General features: G+C 40.3%; 1 protein-coding gene across 1 annotated transcript; it reads left to right on the top strand.

The window, feature by feature from the left end:
- The first annotated feature begins 3,647 nt into the window (after window positions 1–3,647).
- Window positions 3,648–7,667, top strand: ccnb1 (cyclin B1). Its single transcript, XM_003440084.4, has 8 exons — window positions 3,648–3,806; window positions 4,052–4,180; window positions 5,128–5,427; window positions 5,513–5,671; window positions 5,779–6,015; window positions 6,103–6,243; window positions 6,815–6,925; window positions 7,010–7,667. Exons 1-8 carry the CDS (start codon window positions 3,786–3,788, stop codon window positions 7,112–7,114), a joined length of 1,203 nt encoding a protein of 400 aa, XP_003440132.1. The 5' UTR covers window positions 3,648–3,785; the 3' UTR covers window positions 7,115–7,667.
- The last annotated feature ends 15,909 nt before the right edge of the window (window positions 7,668–23,576 follow it).

Below are 23,576 nucleotides of genomic sequence, written 5' to 3'. Positions count from 1 at the left end.
ACATCCAAACTTCCACAGGTGCTGCTGTAGTGATTTCTTTTTAAAAGTGGTAAACACTGGTCTTGACCAGCATTAAAAGGACCACTTTGGACTCTTCCTAATATACATACAGACAGACAGAACCGGTACACTGATGACACCCTCACACACTGAGGAACATGTAGCAGTTTTTGTCAGAAGTTTAAATACACAAATTATGAACATGAATGTCAAGGTAATTGTGTGCTTTTAATGACTTATTTGAACTTTTTATAATTTTACAGTGTAACTCTTTTTGTTTAAAAACAAAAACTGGGTTCACAAGTCTGAATTTATTTTAGATTTAAATTCACACAAATGGTAAATGGTAAATGGCCTGTATTTGTATAGTGCCTTACTAGTCCCTAAGGACCCCAAAGCGCTTTACACATCCAGTCATCCACCCATTCACACAAACATTCACACACACAAGATCAAATATACTTACTAAATATTTTAATAAGTGACTCTAAAGGTTCTACAGTGTACGTCTTGTACATTCTTGTAAAACCTGTGAATGTCTTGTTAGTGATCAAAAACACTGGGCAGAGTTGACTCAATTACAGCATTCATGAGTCAAGTTTAGTGCATTTATTTACAGCAGAAACACCAGGTTGATACATAAAGGTAGTGATGGGAGGAAAACAGGGGCTCCAGGGATCCAGGGAAATGAGCATCCAAACAATCCAACTCTCCTCACTCACTTAGCTCTGGGAGTCTCTCCAAGTGCTCATTGGGTTGTTCGCTGATGGAGAGGCAGCGACATAGAAGTAGGGCAGGGCAATATGGCCAAAAATATTTATCACGATATATATTTGAAAATTTGCGATAACGATATAACTGACGATATAATTGACGCAAGACAAATTACTTTACAACTCCACAACTTTATTAGTGCAAAAAAAACCCCATCAATGTATTTTCACTTAAACAAGCAGCTGTTTTTTATGTGCATTGAAGCTATATAAAATGTAACAGTGCAAATGCAAATTCCTTGCTGACAGTTTAACCAAAGGGCATTTCCAGGGGAAACTGGCCAACATATCCTGAGCAATACCATGTTTAATAACCACAAAACTTAAAAAGAGGTTATACACACACAATGCGGTAATATTATGTTGAAGCACAGTACATATTACTCTGCGAGGATCCCGACTACGGTAGCCGTAATGCTCCGACAATCCATCAAGCAGTGCGGCTTCATAGTTTACGAAAGTCGTACTAAAACATTTTTTGACAGATTTTTGACCGCCGTGTACCACCTAAAATCGGTTCGGTAATATCGGTAATAACGGTAATAACGACGGCCCGCTTGCATGCTCTACCAAAACATGTGCTTATGAAAACAGAGGCACTGCGCATGCGCGTTTACCCATATTCAAACGGGATATTTCCTTTTCTTATCATTGCCTAACATTATACAGGTATTACCGTGAACGGTATAATATGGCCCAGCCATACATAGAAGTGTCAGGACTGGCGGTGTGGTGTCAAGAAATAATAATTCTCTAGATGTAGATAAGACCAAAGAAATGATTACATCACTGAGGCAGAGATATAGAGAGTAAAACCCTTTAAATTCCTCTCTTACTTGGTCTCAAAACACTGAGCACCTTCTGAAAAATTCTTAGACGACTGTTGGAAATTTGGCATGTCAACCAGAAACTTTTATACATGTAGAGCTAAGAGCATCATCGCTGCCTCAGTTACAGTGTGGTGTGGAGGCTGCACTGTTCAGGACAGGAAGGCTCTCCAGCGTGTGAGAAAAACTACACAGTACGTCACTGGAGCAGCCTTCCCATCACTGCCACTCTTTCTTGAGTAAAGTGCAAAGTACATATAAGGTTACTGGACTTTTGGTGAGGTCTCATTGTGATTCCAGCTGCTCAAGAGCCCTGGGTCTTTATTGTACTTTTTCATAATGGGTCTAATGTTTTCAACTGGCACCTTGCCTCAAATGACCTCAGTAGCTCACAGGACAGCATACTGGGACAATGTTTTACAGAGTTTCACACCTTGGCACCAGTGATGGTAATGGTCCAGGCCTTTTTTCACAGTAGGAAAACTCACATGACTGATATCGTGGCAACAACCACAAGGACGACCTCCAAGAGAACAAAAACCATCCTGGATCAAACCACTGGGACTCTACGTCACTTGTTTTAGAACTGAAGAAACCTCTTGGATGACCAATAAGAAGCCCAGTCGCCTTCTTTTCAAGCACTTGAGACTGCCATGATATGGATGACTTGTACCCTTCTTTCATGATAGGGCTTGAACCTGAATTTGTGGATGACACAGTGAACTGTGTTTACAGACATTGATTTCTGGAAGTGTTCATGAACTCATGCAATGATTCCCATGACAGAATCATGCCTGTTTTTAATGTGGTGCTGCTTGAGGGCCCAAAGATCACATCTATTCAGTATTGATTCACAGCCTTGTCCAGTGCCACAGACATGAGTCTGTAGAGTCTCTGAGCTTTTTCATAATATTATAGTATGCACTGTAGATGATGACCTTCACAATTTCACAACGAGTAACTTTAATCTGAAAGTGCTCCACAATTTGTAAATGCAGTTTGCTGCACATTAGTGAACCTGTGCCCATCTTTACTTCTTTGAAATTCTACTTCTCTAAAATGCTCTTTTCGTACCCTGTCATGTTACTAACCTGTTGACAACTAACTTTTTTTTTATTAACATAAAATCTTACACTAGCTGTTTTTCCAGCCTTTTGGTGTCTCAGCTTTTGTTGTCCCAACTTTTTTTTTGAAAAGTGTTCCTCCCATCAAATTCAAAAGAACCTTATTTTTTGGTAAAATGGTACGTTTATGTTTCCTGTGTTCTGGTGTAAATATAATATGGATATATATGATGTGCATCTTATTGCATTCTGTTGTTATTTATATTTTACACATTTATTTATTTTGATATTTTGTAATTTGGGTTGTAGAATGCATCTACTTATTGCCAAGGAGATAAGAGTCAACTTTACATTTATGTATCCAAGTGAAAAAGCAGAGTGTATCTACTTTTTGCTAAGTGGATATGTTTTACTTGGTGAACAAAGGCATTTAAAGATACACGGAGATCTAAAGCGATAAATACTGTAGCTTATTTAATGGATGACAAAAGTAAACTGTTATATTGTGAGTTGTGTGAGAAATTCCATCTGAAATGTAGACTTTTAGAAGCTATAACAGAAAAATAAAAGCAAAACCAGCCTCTATCGTTCAAGAAGGCATTTTTACTCTTAGATGTCTCATGTACTAAGGCAACTTTGTATGGTAGAAATTGACTTTTATTACACTAAATGAAATAAAAGAGCTATCAAAAATATCATGTTAAAGAAGGTCTATCATACTCAAAATGAAAGAAATTGTGTTCTGAACGAATTTGAGGCAATAGAATTTAAAGTATAACGATAAAATACACTTTTAGATTTGATTTCCTCTCCCTCCTAAAGTGACTTCTTATTAATTTATTTACTTGAAATGCAGAGAAAAAAAGAAAAAGAGAAAAAGCAGGACGTAACAGGAAAAGGAAATGAACATCAAGAAATCAAATCACGTGACCATAAGTTGTCCGGGGAACGCATTTCAAACAGGTGCGTTCGACCAATCAGACGCCAAGGAGAGTCTTAGGTCAGCGAATCAGCTATCAGCGAGCGAGGATTTAAACCTCGCTCGCTGTTCCTTGTATCTATACCATACCGTTCTCCATTACGACTCTTCGCCTGTTTGTTGAAGCATCGCTTGTTTCGAAATGGCTCTGAGAGTGACCCGGGTTAGACTTTTTCATCTCTATTTGTTGCTTTTATTTAATCGTTGCATCTGGGGAAACATTTAGAAGCGCTTTCTTTAAGTCTTTTGCTTAAAAAAAACCAAAACAAAAACGTAGCTTTCGTTTGTCGCTTTGGGATTTCTTATCATGGAGCAGGTCGATAATAAGGGTTTCCGCTTAACTAAAAGATAAAAGCGTGCAAACTACTATAATCATTGTGGATTTTCTTTTTTCTCTTTTTCCTGCAGAATCGCTTGGCTTCCACCAAGGTCGACCTCGGTGGGAAGGCCTGTTCTGTGTCTGGGCCCACGCAGAAGCCACGAGCAGCCCTGGGGGAAATTGGTAACATCGCAGTTAACAAAGACACACAGAAAAAGGTAAGTATTTGATCCTGAAATTAAATGTTTTTCTGTTAAATCTATGGAAAATGGTGGGATTTTGCAGTGAAATCATATGGGCACAGTGACTTCCAGCTCTGATGTCCAAATGGTTAAAATGGCCCGAGTGGGGCCACACTTGAAACAACGGGCACAAAATGCTGAATTGAGTCAAATCGGTGGCTAAGGTGGACAAAATAAAACTGGTTTACAAGTTTCTTCAGAAACAACTTCCTGTTAGGGTATGAAAGTGTTCTTTTAAACTTGTTTTTCCCCTGGCACACTGGGCCTTGACTACACATGGAACCAGTTATTAGTCAGCATTTAGCCTCTTGCTCTAAAAGAAGCCTACACATTTTCCTGCTTAGATTCTCTAATTTAAAAATATACTTAATCTCAAACAGAACAGGAAAACCCCTGAGAGTACAATGTGCTCAGATGATTGACTTAAACTGACTTAACGTGGTGCATAACTAAGTGCTGTTTAGACTAAAATTCAGAGGGCCTAAGTGATTGTCTTAAAACTTTATTTTAACCTTAGGGAGCACTTCAGATGGCTGCAGGACTGCTGCTTAAATGGGGGCATTGATAACAAGAGAACTCACACTTGCATGTCGCCCTCTTTTGGGCTACATTAAAATAGCAGCATAACATGCCTGCAGGAGTTTGTTAGCATGCTTCCTGCTGTGAGTCTTCCAATTAAGAGCGTGCTGGGAAAAACACTCAGTGGGTTTTGGTTGTAATTTGTCTGGCAAAACTCAAAGCTCTAGACGGAAGAGGAACCACAGCTTAAAATGAAATTGCATAATTGCTAGATTGTTTAAATGAGGCCCAATCATGCTGGGAACCGATCTCTATTTGAAAGTACCACTGAATTGGTTCTATATTAAGATTATTTAGCCTTTTCAGACTACTGACATTTCTGGCTTTAACGTGCTTTCCCTTAGACTGTAAAGACTGAAGCCCTCAAGAAGACCAAAGTTACAACCAGAGCTGAAAAGGCTGAACAGATCAAGCCAAAAGATGTCATTTCTGTTAAACCTGAGCCAGAGGTGCAGGCCCCACCCGAGCCGGCATCTCCCACACCAATGGAGACCTCTGGCTGCGAGCCTGCAGACCTATGCCAAGCGTTTTCAGATGTCATTCTGCACACTGCTATCAGGGACGTCGACGCAGATGACTATGACAACCCCATGCTCTGCAGTGAATATGTGAAGGACATCTACAAATATCTCCGCCAGCTTGAGGCAAGCAACTTAAAATAAAGGAATTTAAAGTGGGAATCTTGGGCTACTTTCCCCAAAGAGCACTAACCATTTTTTGTCTACTCAGGTTGAACAGAATGTCAGACCAAACTATCTGCAGGGTCAGGAAGTGACAGGCAACATGAGGGCCATTCTCATTGACTGGCTCGTGCAAGTAAATCTGAAGTTTCGTCTGCTGCAGGAGACTATGTACATGACCGTGGGCATCATTGACCGCTTTCTTCAGGTGAGTGAATCCTGGTTCTTCTACTTATAAATGCTGTTAGTCCTCCACTACACCGTTCCACCTTTCATGGTTTTCATCTCACTAATGGTGACTATACCTCCCAACAGGACCATCCAGTCCCCAAGAAACAGCTGCAGCTTGTTGGAGTGACTGCCATGTTCCTTGCTTCAAAGTATGAGGAGATGTATCCCCCAGAGATCTCAGACTTCGCCTACGTCACAGACAGGGCCTACACCACAGCCCAAATCAGAGATATGGAGATGACCATTCTGCGGGTGCTGAAGTTCCAACTGGGTCGTCCTCTCCCCCTGCAGTTCCTCAGAAGGGCCTCCAAAATTTATGAGGTTTGCAGCATATCTGGTGTCACAGGAAGTGCTGATGGGTTACAGTTTAAGTGTTCGTGCATCAACTTCTCGTGCATCTCTTCACAGGTAACTGCCGAGCAGCACACTCTGGCCAAGTATCTCCTGGAGCTCACAATGGTTGACTACGAGATGGTCCATTTACCACCTTCAATGGTGGCAAGTGCCGCTTTGGCACTCACCCTCAAAATATTGGATGCTGGAGAATGGGTAAGTGCATCTGAAGGGTCTCGAAGGTTTTGGTGTCTGGGGGAGAAAAAAAGTGTACTTGGTGCCCTTGCTAAAACGACAACTAGGTCTGAAGTATTCAAGTCGTTCTCTTTTAAGAACAGACCTATGAAACAATGTCAAGAGTGTAATCCATAATTGAGTGCAACAAATAGTTGGCATAAAGCTGAAGTGGCATTGTTAACTTATTGCACTTCCTGGCAAATTAAATGATATGGGTGCAACAAAGCTTGTCTGGCCTTTGCTTATCCCTGACTTTAGACTTCTGAGCTGAATCTATGCAGAACCTACACAAGTGTCTGACATGATTGCAAGAATAAACTTGTGCAGGTTATGGTTGCAAAATTGCAACAATGGGTTTTATGGAACGGTCATGAGAAACTTTCATATTTGTAAAAAGGACTCCTTGGATAAGTTTAAATATCAAAAGGCTTTGCTTTATGTAAAGGAGTTGTTTGTACATCTAGATCAGTAAATTAACTTGTATATTATGTGACTCATGCACATCTTGATTAGCAAATCCTAAACAGATGCATTTAAATTGTCTTTCCAGGATGTGACGCTGCAGCACTACATGGACTACACAGCAGAGAGTTTGATTCCTGTTATGGCACACATCGCCAAGAACGTCGTCAAAGTGAATAATGGGCTGACCAAGCACATGGTAAGCTTCTCATCCAATCAGGATAAGTCTTCAAATTTAAACTAATGTTGAACTTGACAAGACCTAACCTCACTGTCTCTGCAGGCCATCAAAGGAAAATACTCCACCTCAAAGCAGATGAGGATTGCCAACATCTCGCAGCTCAAATCGTCAGTGGTTAAGGACCTGGCAAAGCAGGTCACACAGTGAGATGACAGATGTCCTTGGCACCATGTGCTGATTTGTACAGATGTAATTTAACTTTTTAACCTGACCAAGGATCCGCACACCAAGGATGTCACTAGTTTACTATTTTTTTCTTTTTAAAGACTGAGGGTGTGTATTTTTACAGCCTGCCCAAAGCATGCCACAAGTTAAGTTTGACCTGAGCAACAAAATGGGAGTTCTGTCTTATAAGATTGACAGCTGGGCTATGTTCAGACTAGTGCAAGGCAACAGTTTTTTGTTTTTGGTTTTTTCCCCACTTATTCACAAGTACTCATGCACTAATCGTACTAGGCCTGAAGACCTCTATGACCTTACACAACTTTAAGTCTAATGCACATCTCTAAACTGCTGCTCAGGTGTTTAATCTAAAACTTGTGGTATGACTTAAATGGTCAGCAATGTGAAATGTCACTTTTTAAAAATTTCTTCAGTGGATGTGTTGGTGTGTAAAATGTACAGCAATACTTTTTAAATCAGTTTTTGCGTTCTTACTATTTTGTTCTTAAAGGATTTATTAAATGGCTTTGACCAGAAAGCTGCTTGCCTTGTTCCTTGTGATCTCCACTAGAGGCTGCTGTGAGACAAGCATTTTAAAGCTGAAGTGCATTAAGGCAACTGAAGTTGTCACAGTGCCCACGTTGAGAAATGTTGACTTTGCCCCGCTGTGCTTCAGTTAGAGCAATGTTAATATTTACTTGATGAGCCCAGGGCAGTACAGCTTGTATCAAAACGGCTGAATAAAAAAACTTAATCTCTTGATGTGAAGATGTCTCTTCATGATGGCTTTTGTCTTTCAAAAGAAAGGTGTCATCTGATTGGGGAATTTGAGGATATCAGTTAAACTCTGTACTTCAGGGAAACTTAAGGCAAATCTTTGAGGACTTTCCGTTCACATTAGGTCACTTTCTGATAGCGCATCTAGGACTTTATTTTTTGCTTTAGGGCCAAGCGCTAATATTTCAGGGCTGCCCTCAGACTGGAGGCTAAAACAGGGACTTTGAGTGATAAGCCCTAAGACACCTGGGATAGGCTCCAGTGCCCCCTGCCATCCACAAAAGGATAAGCGGATGCAAATGGATGAGAGACCAGTCCAGAGTGTGGTTGTTGCGCTTTTGACGAAAGGCAAAATTCTAAATCTGGGTTCACAGCTAGCAACTCTCTCAAACCATCTACAGTCAAGAGCAGAACTGCACAAACCTATAGTTAGAATAGTCTTTCCAGGAGGTGCCAAAGGGATAACTTCTAAGTCCTAGAGAGAACCAGCTTTAATTTAGTGATGGTTCTCCACTGGTTCACAATATTACAGACTTGAGGAAAAAGCTGTAAAGCACCCAAGATTTTAACTAAAGTTTAGAACATCTGGATAAAGAACCAAGTCAGTTTATTTGAATATCAAAGCTAATGGACGATGAAGATGCCAGTCTTTAGCTGAAACTAAACTAGCAACCTTTTACTTGTTATGCAAACCCTGAGTTTAAACTTTAAAGTGCTTTAAAAGTGCATTCTTTTTAATGGCCAGAAGGGGGCACACAGCCTTCCAGTGACCCCAAGGCTCCCTAGCTTTTTGACCTCAGTAAACACTTAACCGATGACTTCATGGGCTCAGTCATTAATCTTTGGTCTTACTGAGCCCAATTTGGCCAGTGACTTGTGAATAATTTCCAATGAGAGTGCAGTTGCACAGTTCAGATCCAAACCCTCAGTGATCACACCTGAATTCAAAACACAAAGGTAAAGACAGCGAAAAGGTGACGACATAGCTTCCTACGATGGCGACGTCTCTTTCATACGTTCTGTGTGTACATGTGATCGTTGTGAGCCAAAAGCTCAGACTACAGACTGTTTTCAGTGCTGTCCAAAACGTCTGTTTGCAAGGAGTAGCCAGTCAGAATGAAGTTGGCTTAAACCAGAAAGATGTGGCCTTCTTTTAGATAGATGTTGCATGAAGGGCCAGTATAAGATAATTTATATGAATTATTTAAGATGAAAATGGATAACATGTACAGTGATTTAACGTAACATCTGCAAGCACATGTGTAAAAATAGCATATAAGGAAGAGTTTTATGTTATTTAGGTTTTTAAGTTAAATTCTTCAAGTAGTCTTCAAGAACAGTTTTCCAGGCTTCTTGAGGGACATTTAAAGCCATGTTTGGATGTTGACTGCCTGTTGTTAGGGTTTTCCCTCCACCTCAAAGCCTCTTGATTGTGTGGCATCACAGTACATTGTTTTTTATTCAGGTTTGAGTTCATTCCTAACTCACAGCTGTATCTTATAATTACTTAACTTATTCATTGTTTTTGATTTTTATTTTTGCTTGTATTTAAATGGAACTTTTTGAGCTAATTTTGTTATATTTTACTCAGCTCTTTACATTCTTTGTAAAGTAGGTTTTTCTTGATTGTTTGCATGCAAGTTTTTACTTTTATTGTATCTTTTTTGACTTACTTTATAACTACATTTTAGTTATTGTACTTTATTTTACCATTAATTGAGCTTTATTTTGTCTTCCTTGATAATTTGCTTCATTGTATTTTATTTTGTTGAATGTGATTTAATGTGGATGGTCCTCCTTAAGAAACAGAAGAGAGCATCTCCGCACGATGTTTATTTATAAGGTTCTTCTTTGAAAATGGCCCAATTATCTCTGCTCCCCTTTTACATTTAAATATAGTAGTTACAATATCAGGTCACAGGATATTAATAACATTAGCTGTGCATGTCATTCACACTGAGACTGGAGAAAAGTGAGTTTAAATCCTCTGCTGTTTACAAATGGAATGAACGACAAATATTATAAAATGTTATGTTTATCTATTTTTATGCTTTCTTTAAATTCGGTCTGTATTGAAATGAGAGACAGTGTTTTTTGCACAAGTCTCTCTTGAAAAAGAGATGTGGACTTTAATTACACTATTGTACTTTAAATAACAGTAAATTACAGAACTCTTCCCCGACCAGGAAATTGTTGTGAATCAGTGTTACAGACTTCCTTCCTAAGAAGCAGGAAGATCGCATGTAAGGTGCAAATAGGACTCCTCCTCACAGTAATTGCATCACATCAGGCCACGTGTAGTTAAAGCTAATGGACAGGACAGAGTGGGAGCTATTATCACCGAAACCCATTCACAGCTGAAACCCTGGGGAACACCCCCTGCTTCATCATTCCATTCATCCTCTTATCCTCAGGGAGATGTCCAAAGATCATCTGCCATCTGTATGACGTAAGGCACTGTGTACATCATCAGATCATAAGGCCATCACTGCTAAAGGCCTGCTGGATAACAGCTTGACTACATCTGTCGCAATACAGGCAGCAAGACCAGAAATCATCTGCTGCTCAAAGGGGAAAAACCATATTACACTTTTGGAAATTGGTTTTATTGTAGTTCATGCACAGAGTTCAAAAAGTGAAATATGAAGATTAAGGTCCTCTAAGGTAACACCCCCCCCCCCCCCCCAAAAAAAAAAAAAACTCAACTGATCTGAGAACCCAAGATGTGCATCTGTTTCCTGACATAATGACATACAGGCTGTAATCCTGACACCTTAAGAGCACACCCCCTCCATCCATCTAGCCCTGTAGCCTCTGTTTTCCACAGAGACACATGATAATTAGTCTCAGTTATCCTGAAAAAGCCCGGCTTTTAAACCCACAGATCAAACTGAGCATTCATATTTTAAGGCTGAGGTCACAACTGAGCAGCCATATCGGTTTACGGGACAGATTCCTCCTGTGCAGGGCTCTAAGCCCTACACTTGCAGCTGCCTGGAACAGTATTTGGCATTTTTCAGTGATATTTTGCTGTGTGACATTATTATGATGGAAAGTTGAATATAATAGCTCTTGTCTTCAAGGCAATTCAGCCATTGGAACACTGGAACACCATGCTTGCAAATAACCCTAAAATCCACTTTTACCAAAAACTATAGAAACGTGTCATCACTTTGATCTTCTCTTCTCTGGCTATCAAAATGTTTTTGGTTTAAAGGTACTTTTTGTAATTACCTACTGCACAATTTAACAAAATCTTCCACCACCAGGGGGTAGCAGTTTACCAGTTTTTCGATGTGTTTGGCTGTTTTTGTAACTTACCTTAATTTCCTGAAAAAAGCCTGCTTTTCCAGGCCACCAGTATAAATAAGAATTACTTATGATGTACCATCCTATGGTTCAAACTGATACAACACAAAAGTACGACTGCCACTTGTTTGACACATTAGATGCTCACAAAATATCCATCTAGGCCTAGATGACTGCAAGCCCACGAGCCGTGAAAACAGGGGACACCCTACCCTTTGCGGCAAAATACAGAGGTAGAGCGAAGGTGGGAAAACTGTGATTATACCCTAGATCTTTTGGATTCTAGTAGCTCTAGTATCTCTTAATTAATCTCAGGTTTGACAGTCACAGCGGTGAGACAATGCTTTTTTTAAAGCCTTGTTATGATACAATCACAGTATGGACAACTCCTTAAAAAAGGTTAAACTTTATTGTAACACCTGGAAGAACATTTGGCCCAACAGATGACTAAAACCATCAGACCTGATGTAGGTCTCTATAGTGTGAATCCAAATGACCTGCAGATCAAACCTGACTTAATTAGTGAAACATCTTGACTTCTATCAACAGGACTGGCATTTTTAATGATTGATTTTGGTTATATTACTTTACAAAACCTTCTGATACTGATTTTAGACTGGAAATATAGTAAACTAGTGATCAGATATGATAAGGATGATTGCCTCCTCTTAAAAGACGCGCTCTGGCAGTTTTGGACACTACCCACTAACTCTAATGACTTTTACTCACACTAAGTAGATTTGGTGATGTGTTTTGGTGTTTCTTTTGTTCCAGTGACAACTATTGAAAACAAGGCTTGCTGATGATCTTGATTTTTAATGGATTTGGATAATGGATAATTTAAAATTGTGTAAACCCAAAATAAAATACATTTATTGTTGAAGAAAACCAGCATTCATATTACTGCACTGTGAAAGCGCACCAGATTGACTGAATTACATCTCCAGTGATATTTAACACACCTTTTTAAAGATGTTTATGCATTTGTGCAGATTTCTGTATCCTTAAAGCCCAAATGTGTCTGTCCTTTCCCATGTTTATTCAAGCTCACCCCATTAAACAAATCTGCAAGTCAGCATTGAGGTCCAGAAAGAATGTGAAGCATGGCGGCATCAGACCACTCAGAATTTCAGCAATACAGATTTCACCCACAAGCAAATCATCCAAGAAGAGAGTAAAAATGTTGAAGATCGCCCCCAAACTTCCAGTCTAAACATCGCCCGAGATGGGCAGAGTTTTAACAAGTGCACCCTTCAGAGTGAGTCAGTGCTTATTCTCTCCTCTCATCCACCAAGTCTGTGCGCCTCAGTTCAGTAATGGCAAAGTCAAACAAACAACCAGCCCGTGGCAGCACTGTTAGGGTTTCTGTGGGGTGCTAATAGGTTGGCAGCTGGTGTGCTGAATGAGGTCTCTGGAACTGAAAGTGGAGTGAAGCACAAATAAACACAGGGGCATTCATTTTCACAATTTATAGATTTTCAAATAAAAATCACGTGCTTCCTGAACTTTATCGACCTTTGGCGTTTTAAAGTCAAACCGAGGAAACAAAGGCTCCCATTGTGGCCTGAACAGCGGTGTGTATGAGCCAGGTGTGAAAAGGATTTTCTCCAGATAACTTTAAGCTCTGCTTGTACGGTCTGAATGCCAAGCAGGAAGTCACCTTCTCCTCACAGTCAAAGAGCTGAATGTTTGTTGAACTGCAGATGCCTTTTCCTTCCATGGTCACTGCACTGTGATAGGCCTTTGGATGGAGAGCAGAATGACATTTCATAGCTTATATTTATTTAAAATAGAGCGAAGAAATAAACCAGATAAAGCTTTAATTCCATGGAGTATAACTAAAACATCCAGAACATGCATGAGCAAAGAAATCAAGTTGTAATAAACCAAAAAACACCCTTCATCTGGGTTTTTCATGCTTTTAAAAAAGAGGCATAACCACGACTGGTCTGCTCATGGTTAGGGGAATTCATCTGTTGAGTCTTATATAACAGAAGCCTGCATTTTTCTGTTATTTCTGGTCATTTCATAAACAATAGTACATTTTATTCTGGAGAAAATTAAACCCCACTTTAAAAAATCTGGTTAAAATCAAGAAATGAAGTATTAAAGCTACTGCAGAAAGGCAGAATTTTATTACATCCATGTTTTGGCAAGTAATTTTGTTTTGTGGAGACAAAACAAGTTATCTTGTTTCAGCTCTCAGAGATTGGTTTTGGCCACTGAGGAGCAACCCCTGAGCCAAAGCAGAACAGTGTAGTAGCAGCGAGGCGAAGACTCGATTATTTGCCTTCCCCAGTTTTTTTTTTTTTTTTTACTGGCCTTCACTACATAGGTTTAGGGATTAATGGGTTTGTCCAGTGATTTTAAAACAAGAGTAGACTTGTATTTTCTCACAGGAAGAAACCAGAAGGCTGGCAATCTCTATATGTCTTCTACACACAAATATACAGAATGTGAATCCGAGGAATTAGATTTTTGGTGTAGAAAGTTTCTTATTTCTATTTTTGCAATGCACTTGTAGTCCGAGTTCTTTTGACCAATCGTGTTGAGCGGGCTTTGGCTGCATACAGGTAAACTGGCATGGTCCGGGCAGGGTTGGGGTTTTTGTACTGTGTTTTTTTCTCTTTTGTTCTCTCTCCAAGTTACCAGTGTACCCGTGGATATGTAAGGGCTGGATGGTGCTAGTTCTTTAGCCATCATGGTGATCATGTTTTTTTCTTCGTCTGTGAATGTTTCCTATCTTGCTACCTCAGAGTTTTTGTCTGCCTTTTAGTTCTCAGCCTGTCACCAACCAAAGAAATCTGATTGCCCCTTTATGGTCTCCTCTGCAGCGACTTGGGCTTGCCAGCCAAAGTTTTGTTCTGGAATACGTCAAGTGTGATAACAAGATCTGCTTAGAGCAGTTTAGAGATTCTTCCTTATTCTCCTTGGTCCAAGCTAGCATTCCTTCTCCACTCTCGTAGAGTTCCTGTTTCAGTTCCTGCAGTAAATTGTAAATAAATCTCTTAAATTTGCTCCTGGTATGCTCAGTCTGAGTTTAGAGTCAAAACATGACATAAAGCATCCATGTAGAAAGGAAAAGATTGCATTAGCCTGTTCCACCTACAAACCACTAGCTATTATCTGACGGTGATAAGCGTTAATAGATTTAGAGTCACTCATAAACAACAGTTAGAAGTCTACAAGTCTTTAGGCAGGACCTCTGGCTAATTATTTTGACCCTTTTTGGGTTTCGTGAAAAAACTTTGTTCCTGTGTGCAAAGTAAAATACCGTATGCATCCAAAATAAAACTAGACTGTGTTAAAAATTCTTTGCTCTGTTTAACAGAAATATATATATTATTTGAAAATGCGTTTAAGATGCACTAATTATTTGGACCTCATCTGTAGATACAGTCAATGAGTTCTGCTTATCAGACTCATGAAATGAAGCAGACAAACCACCTCGCACTGGCACGTACATCTTGATTGAGTTTCATCATGATTTCATCATCCTGACTGGGGCCCCGAAGTTTGCCCCTGTACTTAACCCAACATAATTGTGCAAGAGAACAACCCCTAAAGGGCCATTAAGTTAATGTTGCCATACACAATGATTATCAGAGGTTATATCACCCTGCTTCACTTTCAGGGAACTCTGCCAGTGTTTGTGTTTTGATTTATGAGATCAGTAATAATGAGAACAGCATGGCCCGTGAAGCTTGTGTTGGTCCTGTGATTGGGGTTTGTTTTTTTTAATTGTTTTTGTTACTAAGTTTCTTTCAATGATGACAAGACTCATGGGCTGATTTATGAGCCATGTAATGCAGTTTTAAGGTTTTCTGTGTTTAATTTTTTTAACAATATGCCATAAAACTCTGAAAAGACTTATTTATAGATTTTGTGAGATGTGTTCTTTTTTTTCCATATAAATGTGCCAGTGTGCTGTTTATTGTCTTAATTTAAAGTGAAGTAAACACTCAGCATGACAGCATCTCTTTAAAGATGTCTACTACCTATCTACTGTGTGTTGTAATCCGACCTGCTTTGGTGAGTCACACTGCCTGGCTAATGTCAGCTCTGATCTGTGATAAATCCTCACAGTGCATGAGGGAGGAGGAGGAGGGAAGGGCAAACAAAGCTGCTCCTGCTGACACGTTGTAAATCAACCTCTGGGGTCACTTGGCTATCTCCTTTGTTGTCCACATGTGACAGAAGACTGACAGAGACTGTTCGCTACTGGACCTTAGCACCTCCAGTGTTTTTAAGGCTACGTCCACACGTACCCGGGTATTTTTGAAAACGCAGATTTTTCTATGCGTTTGCACCTTTCGTCCACACGTAAACGGCGTTTTCAGTCACTGAAAACGGAGATTTCTAAAAACACCTGCCAGGGTGGATATTTTCGAAAACTCCGTTTTTGCATTTACGTGTGGACGAGAAAAACGGAGAAAACGCAGCGTCAAGGGTGTGCGCCTTTTCTGACGTCACACTGTGCGCCACGTTATTGTTTCGGTGAAATGAATTTCTACAATACTGTTACTGTTAATTGTACTCTCTGCAGTGTTTAAATGCTTACATATACACACACAGTTACTGTCCCTCCACACATACGACTCGGTTCTGCTTCTATGCCCCATCTTTGTTTACTATTTCCTACCGAGGCTTCTAGACTTCTGATTGGCCAACATTTCTACACGGTTAGGAATATATCGCCACCTGTTGTTTTGGCATGTTCCTAGCAGCGTTTTCCTTCATTTCTGCATTTACGTGTGGACGGGATTATTTTTTTAAACGAAAACGGAAAATCTCCGTTTTCAAAAATACCCGTGTACGTGTGGACGTAATGCGTTTTCGTTTGAAAACACATCGTTTTCTCTCCGTTTTGGCCTGCCGTCCACGGCGTTTTCCCCAAGGAAAAACGCAGCGTTTTGGAAACGCTCTTGAAACATTTCAAACATTTCAACATTCATACATTTCAAAACGGAGCTGTCCCGTCGCAGTGTGGACACTCGAAAACGCAGACTTTCTAAAACGATGACGCATTTTAGTCATGTGATGCAGTCATGTGACCAATTAGACTAAGATAGCGGAGTACATTATACAGCAGTTGTTTTGATTGCTCTCAATTTTGGCAGCCCTAAAAAAGATTAATATCAGTTTGTACATGCTCCAGATAGCTTTTCTTCTAATTTTTTTAATTCTCACTGCGCATGCGCAGTACTGGAACGTCATGATAGCAGTCAGCCCCGGATCATGCAGAAAAATGCCACCTGTCTGATACCAACACTGTTAGCAGAGCTGAACTGATGGATCTGCGGTTCTTTTTTCAGCAGACCCTTACATACCTCATCCAAATGTGCATAATGATTAATTAATTCCCATCTCACTTCCCAAAATTCATAGCTTTATTCTAAACAACCCTGATAACTGATGCTAATTTCCAGATGATCTCTAAACATGAACATTTCTGCACAATATTTGGCTAATTAGTTGGCTACATTCTATTCTGGAACACAAATATCAGCATATGGTGCTAGAGGAAATGTCAGAGGATCACCAAGTCACTGAGATTTATCACATAACTGTGCAACGTTTAATGCCAATCTATTTAGTAATAAATCTGCTAGTTGTTGACTTATGGGCTGCAGTGGGGGGCCAACATCACCATAACTCGAGTCACAAGTAGCTTTAAACACTTGCAATTACTGTTTTGAAGGTTTACCTCAAACTCAAGACCATCTGTATAAAAAAATATTCTGCTCAGTAGCCAGAAGTACAGTCACTGGGCACTTGGTAGTGTCAGATTGGACCCCCTTGTTGCTTTCAGAGTTGCCTTAATCCTTTGTGGCACAGATTCAACAGGGTGCTGGAAATATTCCTCAAAACTTTTGGTCTATGTTTATTGGAAGATTGAGAACACTGTGGTCATAAAGAGATGGCTAAAACAACACTCAGGTAGGCTGTGGTGTTTAAGCTCTAAGAGGCCCAAAGTGTGCAAAAAAAAAAAAAAGACCTGTGACCTCTAGCATCTACAAGGCATTTTAACCCACATAACTGCCACTTACTAGATATGTTCTCTTTTCCGGATCATTCTCTGTACACCATAGACATGGTTAAGTGGGGAAATCTCACAAAAGTGGAAAGAATACCTCTTTTAAATAGCATAATGAACAAAGCAAGAGTGACTTTTACTCTGGGACAGGTTGACTGTGAGTGCAGAATCCCATCAATATTTTTCCATTTATTTTAAAATTTTCAGCTGAGATCATGCTTCGAAACTAGTTGCACAAGCTGGTGAATGACTGCCTTTTACTTCCAAAAAGACATAAGTTTTATTTCCCAAAGTCTGACTTGGATAGGCCCATCTGCTGAAAAAACACCAGAGTAAATCTTCATCAGTCACTTGAATTAAGCTACAAATGCCAGTGTGGATGTTTAACTCTATTATTACTAAAATGTAAGATCTAAGTTTACTTTTAGATGTAAAAGTATGTCAGTAGCCTATAACTTAAGGGGCCACAGTAAACCTGCACTCCAAAGTTTGCCCATAACAGAAATCCTGACCTGCTGGTTTGTGGATCATGAGGCTAGTTTTTAGCAGAACATGACAACATCTAGATGAGAGACCCAGACCTATAGGCCTAATACTAATGCTAGCTAGACATCCATCCATCCATCCATCCATCCATCCATCCATCCTTTTCCGCTTATTCAATTCAGGATGGGGGGTCTATCCCAGCTACCACAGGGCGAGAAGCAGGGTTGATCTGGGAGACATGAAACGTGGGCTGGATGCGTAGAGATAGAGGCAACTTGAGTTTAACTGGAGAAGGGTTAATGATGGAATCATTTTCACTAGGAGCAATAATGCGTTGTGCAAGCTTGCATGTCAAGGGATCTCAAGGGAACGTCTTTAGCCGAGAGCCATACCTTGTGTCCGGGCTCGTAGCAGGGAGGCGGCAGCATGATGCTGGTTTCTCTCAACCACCTTGAGGAGTGCCTCCCTGGTCTGGGTGCACACCTGCCTGCTCCACTATAGGTGCTGCAGTACTGATGGCACAGCGATGTCGGCTTCTATGGAGGGGAAAAGTGGAGTCTGGTACCCTAGAGACGTTTTGAAGGGTGAAAAACCAGTAGCAGAGTCAATGAGAATTATGTGCCTATTCCACCTTTGCCAGTTTTGACCCGTAACAAAGTCTAGTGCTATGTGGGACCAAGGGTGATGAGGTGTAGGTAAAGGTTGCAGTAGCCCCGACGGGCGTTGAGTGTTACTCTTACTGTGAGCACAGATGGAACATGCCGCCACATAATCCTTTATAACCCTTTTCCATGATTCCCACCTGAAGTAGTGCTTGAGAAACAATGTAGTCCTACTCACCCCAGGATGACAGTTGAGCAGGCAGCCGTGGCCACATAGCATCAGCACCTGTCACTCAAAACAGCCACTATCCAAATAGTACATAATTTGAAGGGTTAAAACTATTTAAATGAGTAAACCCCCTCTACAATTATCACAAAACTAGCTTAAGAGACCAAAATCATTTTTGTAGCAGGCTGTAAACATGTTTATTTCTGCTTTAAAGCTGTGCATTTTATCATTAGACTCAATACTGACTCTCTTTTGGAGTCAGCCTCAAGTGACAACTAGAGGAACTGCAGCCTTTGACACTTAATGCTTCATTTTTTTTAACCTTGGAGACTGGAGCATATTGTGGAAATATATACCTTTAAAAAGCAGTAGCAGAGGTTTCTCAAAGATCACAGAAGGTAAATCTTTGTCAAAATTAGTGTTAATATCTTTGTTGTTAGAAAACAAACTAAAAATGCATAAATAATAATAGTATGTTTACACAGAATAAAAAGAAGTTAGTTCTTTGTGGCTGAGTGTAAATGTGTCCATTTTGTGGGTTATTTATGTGTGTAGTGTTAACAACACCATGGTCACTCATCACTTTGGTAAATTAAAATGGAGCCATTTTTGTTCACCCCCTGATTTCAAGTCCCCTCACTGTGTCTTGAATAATCATGCTATTTGGCATGTGCCTCTCTAAAATAACAGAATTTACCTGATTGTGAGACTCTTTACTTATTGAAACTGGTTGCCCCAGAAACACAGTTTACAGCATCTGAGGCTCTTTCTTTTTTGGCCCGCTGTGGGGTAATTGGCTTTCTGGCTGTTATGGATGGCTCTTCAATCAGCAGTGTTCTAGAAATGACAATGAATGAATACAGATAAATGAGTTTATTCATCAGCTGTTTGTTTCCAGACAACATCTGCTCATTATTTAAACAAATTATTGAGATTTCCGCAAAACGTAATTATGCAATGTTACTCTTTTTGCCCTTCTGTTGTGTTTTCTGGTAGTTTGGCCCATCAGCCTGCACTGACAGGAACCCCCAGAGACTCGAAAAGACGCGGAGGCACAGTTATTGATTATATTAGTCAATAACGGCTAGTTTCCTGCTGGACTATTATACTAATGCACTTAGGGCGAACGTCCCGACTAGCCTTGCAGGCCAGGTTATAAAGTGCACCAGAGCTCCTAAATTATTCACAAGGCCCCTTCACCAGCTCCACACCTCCATTAGAGACAGAAGGGGAAGAGGGGAGGGTGACGATGATGTCACCCAGCCCCATGGAGCCAGACAAGGGCACCTGGGACTGAATGATGGAGTCAGCTGTGGAAGGGCCAGAGCTCTGCCGGAAGAATCTGTCTGAAGCACTGAGTTCTCTGCCTCCGCAGGTCACTTCACCAGCAGATCCTGGTGGTCAAGAGGGAACGCTGTGAAAACTGAGTGTGTGTGTGTGTATCTTGGTGAATACAAGCTTATGTAACCACAGTTCACAGTGACAGATGACTGCTGAGGGAAAATAGCAGAGAGAAAAATAGAGAGCCATATCTGACAAAAAAGACAGGCCTCAGGTTAACATAATATATACTAAATCTAAGAAAGGAAAAACCACCATGTTTATCATCAGTGAGTGGTTTTCTGCCACGGACAGCTTCATTTCTTTTGTCACATATTCCAAAAGTGTCTCCAAATCAACTGCATCAGTCTTTCAAACCATATACCTTTACTCTGATGACGACAGTTGAGAATGCCATTAGAAATATGTTCAAAAATTATAGTAAACTAACCAAATGTGCCCTAAACTCTCTTCAGGCCCAACAACAACCTCCTATAAGATCTGTTGGATCTCCTTAAAAAGTACTTCTTCCCAGACACTCAAAGTGTCTTAAGCATCACAGAGATTCTTCCCACTGACCACTAGATCCCCTTACAGAATCTTAAAGTCTTTTCAGTGAATACTTAGACCTATTAAGTGGGACATAAAACAACAGTAAAACCATAAGAGGATCCCAGAACCTCTGTTCATTTAATGGTTCCTGTGCTTAATCCAGTCTAACACATTCTTTTTGATGGCGAAATAAGAAACGGTAGAAGTAAACTACTTTCCACTGGTGGTGGCAGTGCACTAAGGATTTTTTTTACTATGAACTTCCAAAATTGCTTTACTGTTGTTTGTTACATATTTGAAAAAGATCTCCAAATCTAGTGAGGGAATGAATGAATGTCATTCCCTCACTATAGTTTGAGGGAATGACATTATATATAGTTTGAAAGAAATATAGTTTCTTTCAAACTATATTGCTTCACTGTGATGATGTCAGTTGAGAATACCATGTTAAACCTTGGTTTAAAATCTGCAGTAAACCACCCAAATGACTCCTAAACTCTTTCCAGTACTGACACAAAGCTTCTATAAGACCAGAACTTACTCAATAAGTACTTTTTAATGAAGGACCACTCAAACCACCTTTAGGACAACATAGATTATTCTTGCAAACCAGTAGAGCCTCTAACAAAGTGCCTAGAACCTTTTTCACTGACCAATAAAGCTTGGTTCTTATTAGGGGCCTCTAGGAGGATCCTGGGACATCCTCATTGATGTTGTTAACACATAGAACACAAAGGTTCTTGTTTGTGAGCACAAGAGGCAAGTGGAGAGGGTCCCAGTACCTTCAAACTAACCACAGCAACCACGTAAAGTGCTTCTAGAAGCTTCTCTAAGCCCATTGCAACCTCCTGTTTTTCACTAAATGAACTCTTTAACACTTTTTTCTGATAATGACATAGGACCAGTGTTGGGACTAACGCGTTATTAAGTAACGCGTTACAGTAACTACGTTATTATTGTGGTAACGAGCACGGTAACTAGTTATTATGCCAAAACCAGGAACGCGTTACTCGTTACTGGGATTTAGATAGGCTCGTTACTCGTTACTTCGTGTGGTGGATATCGCGGAGCTTCCACAGATTCAATAACATTAGCAAGTGGTGGAGGCCAGCAGGTGGATGAAGGAAAAGGGAGGCGAGAGCAGAGACCCGAAGCGGCCGCCGGTCCGCGTGTCAGGTGAACTGAACTTCAGGTAAGAAGTTATGACCTGCAGTCTATCGGAGTCAGATATAAACCAAGTTTAGGTGGAGTTTATTTTCGGTATGCTGACATTTTCGTACTGCGTGCTAGCTAGCATGACGGAGTTCCTATACAGCTGTGTGGGTGCTATGTTACTGATGTTGAACTTTATTTTGTTCATAATTATTAGAGTTGCCAACCGTCCCGTAAAAAACAGAATCGTCTCGTATTCAGAGAAAATATTACGCGTTTCGTACTGAGGTGAAAAGGAACACAGTTTGTCCCGGACTTCAGCTACAATGAAAAAGACACAAAGCTGAAGCTGCACAGCTGCCTCTTCTTCTCTCATTCTCTCCTCTCCTGTTTCTACTTCAATCACGAAACTGATCAATGATCAGCTGATCGGCTTTGCTCTCTTGTTTATTTATCGCCCACTTTGCGCCAGAAAGAGGAAACCAGCGGATGTCGCGTTAAACAACAGCAGCACGTTTAAGCTTGATCAGCTGTTGTTAGAATTTATTTAATATTAATTTCTAGTATCAGCTGATGTTTGCTGGAGCCACAGCTGTAAAGCTGCTGGTCATGATATCGGTTTCGTTATCTGGTGAGAGGGAAACATGAAGATGAAACCAGGAGATGTCCTTACTGAATCATCAGAGCTGAACAGGTGATGGAGAAACAGGTTTACCTTTTAGGTGACATGGATGAGTTGAAGGGAAGTTATGAACTGTTTCTGGGAGACAAATAACACCAGGATCCTTTTCTACGTAGCTGACAGCTGGTAACTGTGCAGGGGCGGATCTAGCAAAGTGTTGCCAGGGGGCCAGGTAGGGCATTAACAGGGAAAGGGGGGGACAAGGAAATACTTTTCTTTATTATTCTCATTTAAAATGTCTCGCTTTAAAAAAAAATAATTATCTGAGTCTTACAACAAACAATTGATAGATTGATACATATATACCATCAGAACAGTGTACATCACTGTCACAACAGTGTTTGTTTTCATTCAAAGGCTTTATGATTTTTCCTATAATGGTGGGCCGGTCTCTAGTCAAAATGCCCGGGACGATTGTTTTGTCCCAGTCCAGCTCTGTATGCAGCTCATCTGCAGTCTGGTGTTACCTACATCTTCCTATTCAGAAGGCAGAATTTCCAAGTTCTGAGTACAATCAAAAGCACCACGACTGCAGTTTTTGTGTTGGATGTAAAAAGCAGGCTAGAATCATGGCGGCGGTCAACGACGGTCCAGGCGTGGGATTTCTCTCGTGGAAATGTGCACATTATTTTTTCCTTTCTATTGGTAGGTGGCACAGTGCACTTGTGGCAAGTAAGCAAGATAGAAGACTGGCAATCTTGCTGGGTATCCAGTTACAGAAGCAACACATAAACAAGAGAATTCTGAGTAAAACCAAAGTTACTTTCCCTAGTAACTAGTTACTTTGAAAGTAACGAGTAACTTGAAGTAACTGAGTTACTTTTTTAGAGAAGTAACTAGTAATGTAACTAAGTTACTAATTTAAAGTAACTTACCCAACACTGCATAGGACACAAGAGAAGACATCAATTAGAACCTTTCCAGTGTGGGTGCCGTGGAAGGCTCTCAGAATCTCTGTAACAACCACAATAATCGCCTAAAGGTCCTGTAGAAACTTCCTAAACCGTTCTATGTGTAAGGACTGAACAAAGTGTTTAACTTCAGGTAGAGCTAGTTGCTTCCCATTTCTCACAGACTTACCCTAGAAGTATTAAGTCCTGCATGCAGGTTATAATAGCTCTTTTCCAACTTAAGCATTGTGCTGATGCCTAATCTAGAACTGGTTCAATGCCTTTCTACCAAGAAAGAGTGGTGCTGGTGCCAAAAAGCTGTAAAGCACCGTAAAATTGCTGTTCTCTAAAATGCAATCAACAATATCAGCCACCGTGGGAGGTCCCCTCTTGGCAAACAATCTTGTGCTT

Source organism: Oreochromis niloticus, linkage group LG7, assembly GCF_001858045.2.
Source record: "Oreochromis niloticus isolate F11D_XX linkage group LG7, O_niloticus_UMD_NMBU, whole genome shotgun sequence".
NCBI classification, from domain to species: Eukaryota; Metazoa; Chordata; class Actinopteri; order Cichliformes; family Cichlidae; genus Oreochromis; species Oreochromis niloticus.
This window is presented reverse-complemented; position numbering and strand designations above follow the sequence as displayed.

Bases quoted from the DNA above. Each gene is read 5' to 3' on its own strand.
- ccnb1 (XM_003440084.4), top strand. From the start codon at position 3,786: ATGGCTCTGAGAGTGACCCGG. The intron at 4,181-5,127 runs GTAAGTATTTGA...GCTTTCCCTTAG, and splicing joins ACAAAGACACACAGAAAAAG to ACTGTAAAGACTGAAGCCCT. The intron at 6,926-7,009 runs GTAAGCTTCTCA...CTGTCTCTGCAG, and splicing joins ATGGGCTGACCAAGCACATG to GCCATCAAAGGAAAATACTC.